This window comes from Octopus bimaculoides, chromosome 2, assembly GCF_001194135.2.
Source record: "Octopus bimaculoides isolate UCB-OBI-ISO-001 chromosome 2, ASM119413v2, whole genome shotgun sequence".
In the NCBI taxonomy this organism is placed as follows: domain Eukaryota; kingdom Metazoa; phylum Mollusca; class Cephalopoda; order Octopoda; family Octopodidae; genus Octopus; species Octopus bimaculoides.
Genome location: NC_068982.1, coordinates 108,656,357 through 108,659,862, shown reverse-complemented (window position 1 = coordinate 108,659,862; position 3,506 = coordinate 108,656,357). Strand labels below are relative to the sequence as shown.

Genomic DNA, 3,506 nt, shown 5'->3' with positions numbered 1-3,506 from the left:
ATATATATATATATATATATATATATATATATATATATATATACACACACATGTGTCATACAATTTCCTTCTGAGTGAAGGGAAGATTGTATGATGCTTGTATATGAACTGCGATGCTGCATGGTAGTGAGACGTGGGCCCTGAATGCAGAGGGCATGCAAAAGCTGAAAAGGAATGAAGCTGACATGTTCCACTAGGTGTGCAAGAGAGGAGACTGCACTGATTTGATCCTGTGATGAGAATGAATAACGACAGTTGCATAAAGAAGTGCTGATCATTTTAAGTGGAAGAAAGTTGTGGAAGAGGGAGACCCTGGAAGACATAGAATGAAGTATTGAAGGCCGATCTCAAAATGCTGAATTTTACAAAGGAGATGACAGAGGACTGAGATATGTGGCACATTGCTGTACTCAAGAAGACCATAAACCACAACAAAATTGAGTCTTAAATCCAAGGTGTCATGTAAAAAGCATTGGTGTAGGTGCTGGTACAATGTAAAAAGCATTGGTGATGGCACCACATAAAAAGCACCTAGTACACTCTGTGGAATGGTTGGCATTAGGAAGGGCATCCAGCCATAGAAATGAAGTGAAAACAGACTATGTAACCAGGTGTGATCCCTGACCTTGCCATTTTCTGTCAAGCTGTCCAACCCATGCCAGCGTGGAAAACAGATGTTAAATGTTGATGATAATGGTGATGACAATGATGATGTTGACGACAGCGACGATGACGACAATGGAAACAACAACAATGGTGATAATGTTTTTCATTTCTATATATCAGTTGTGTCATAATCTTCAACATTAAACTGATAATATATCATTTATTTAAATGTATAAAAATCAATATAACAATAATTTAATTTTTCTAGTTTGATTGTCCTAATAACTTTTGACTCTCACAGAGATAGCCTATGGTAAAAACTGTATCGAAGCAGAGTGTATTGAGAGAAAAACCCACTGTAATGAAGAAAAGATATGTGCTTGTTATGATGTCTATTTTCGGAAAAACGGAACATGTATAAACAGTAAGTAAAAGTGTTATGAGTATATTAAATTTTCTTCTTGTCAACTCTCTTTTAATTTAAGTTCAAAAGGAGAAAACCTTGAGGATGTATTCCACATATTCTTTTATTCATTAACTTGTTTCAGTCATTTGACTGCTACCATGTTGGAGCACCCCCTTTTAGTCAAAGAAAGCAATCCCAGGACATATTCTTTGTAAACCTGGTACTTATTCTATTGGTCTCTTTTGCTGAACTGCTAAGTTACAAGGACATAAACACACCAAAACCGGCCGTCAAGCAATGGTGGGGGGCAAACACAGATATAAAGACACACATAAATACACATGCACACACACACACACACACACATACATATATGACAGGCTTCTTTTCAGTTTCCGTCTACTAAATCCATTCACAAGGCTTTGGCTGGCCTGAGGCTATAGTAGACACTTGCCTAAGGTGCTACACAGTGGGACTGAACCTGGAACCATGTGGATGGGAAGCAAGCTTCTTACCACTTAGCCACACCTGCACTTATATGCACGTCCAAAGTGTTATTTAAAAAATAATACTAATCAGAACTGCCTGAAATTTCTTTGCCCAAAGTAAAATCAACAAGCAGTACCACCTGTAATTACCTTTATTACAAATTAGGAAGGATTTAGAAATGATGTTAGGCCTTCCAGGAGAATGCTGAACCTCACATAAAATAACAATCAAAACACAAAGTAGTTTTGCTGACTTGTTCTAAAGTTGTCATTGAATAGCATTAAATATTGATGGTGATGTTCAGAATGTTGACGTTGATCTAAATTTGTGAGTTTTTATGTCAGGTTTTCACTGCTTATTTGTTTTATACACCAATATATTTTGTGCACTTGCATTTCATATTATCAATCAGTTTGCAAGGGATACCACTGCAGTCTTTAGGCATAACCTAATTTGATAGGTTATAGATAACTTCTATCTGCTGAATAGATCTACATAAAATCATCCTATATTTTTTTTTAAGAATTATTATCTATCTTTTATCTTTCACTTACTTCAGTCGTTGAACTGCCGTCATGCTAGGGTACAGTCTTGAAGAGTTTTAGTCAAGTAAATTGACCCCAGTATTTATTTTCTTAAAAATCTTCTACTTATTTTGTTGGTCAATTTTGCCAAACTGCTAAGTTATGTGGACAAAAACAAACCAACACCAGCTATCAAGCAGTGGTTGAAAAAGCAAATACAGAAAACAACACACATGCACACACACACATGCACACACACATACATATGTAACAGGTTTCCACACAGTTTCCATCTACCAAATTCACTCACAAGGCATTGGTCAACTTGGAGCTATAGTAACAGACACTGGCCCAAGATGCCGCACAGTGGGGCTGAACCTGAAACTATGTGGTTACTAAGAGAGCTTCTAAACCATACAGCTGTACCTGCACATCATCATTTAATGTCCATTGTCCATGCTGGCATGGGTTGGATGACTAGACCAAAGCTGGTAAGCTGAGGAGTTTCACCAGACTCCAGTCTGATTTGGCTTGGTTTTTATGACGAGATGCCCTTTCAAACACCAGCCACTTCAAGAGTGTAATGGGTGCTTTTATGTGCCACCAGCATGTGTGTCAGGTGCATAACACCAGTATCTGCCATGACTATGATTTGACTTGGCTTGATGGGTCTTCTACTCAAGTACAGCATATCACCAAGGCCTCAGTCACTTGTCATTGCTTCCGTGAGGCCCAACACCTGAAAGGTGCTTTTTATGTGCCACCAGCATGGGTGCTAGTTATGTGAGATTGGCATTGGCCACAACTACAATTTCACTTGGCCTGATGGGTTTTCTCATGCACAGCATATTGCCAAAGATCTTGGTCACTAGTCATTGCTTCTATGAGGCCCAACGTTTCAAGATCATGCTTCACCACCTCGTCCCATGTCTTCCTGGGTCTACTTTTACCACAGGCTCCCTCCACAGTTAGAGATCAGCACTTCTTTACACAGCTGTCTTCATCCATATGCACCACATGACCATACCAGTTGGCTCTTTTGCACACCACATTTGATACCTCTTATGCCCACCCTATGTAGTTAAAGTTTATCTACTGATCAATCCTGTTACTTAGTCTGTATATAAGGAAATATTCATCATCATCATCATCATCGTTTAACGTCCGCCTTCCATGCTAGCATGGGTTGGACGATTTGACTGAGGACTGGTGAAACCGGATGGCAACACCAGGCTCCAATCTAATTTGGCAGAGTTTCTACAGCTGGATGCCCTTCCTAACGCCAACCACTCAGAGAGTGTAGTGGGTGCTTTTACGTGTCACCCGCACGAAAACGGCCACGCTCGAAATGGTGTCTTTTATGTGCCACCCGCACAAGAGCCAGTCCAGGGGCACCGGCAACGATCTCGCTCGAAAAACCTCATGTGTCACTCGCACAAGAGCCAGTCCATGGGCACTGGCAATGATCTCGCACAAAAGAT

General features: G+C 40.0%; 1 protein-coding gene across 1 annotated transcript in view; it reads left to right on the top strand.

The window, feature by feature from the left end:
* The window catches only part of LOC106876748 (uncharacterized), a 127,858-nt gene that overhangs the window by 81,688 nt on the left and 42,664 nt on the right, over window positions 1-3,506 (top strand). Inside the window, exon 6 of the mRNA XM_052978600.1 lies at window positions 908-1,030. Within this exon, the coding sequence (XP_052834560.1) occupies window positions 908-1,030 (123 nt within the window). The remainder of the gene's footprint in view (window positions 1-907; window positions 1,031-3,506) is intronic.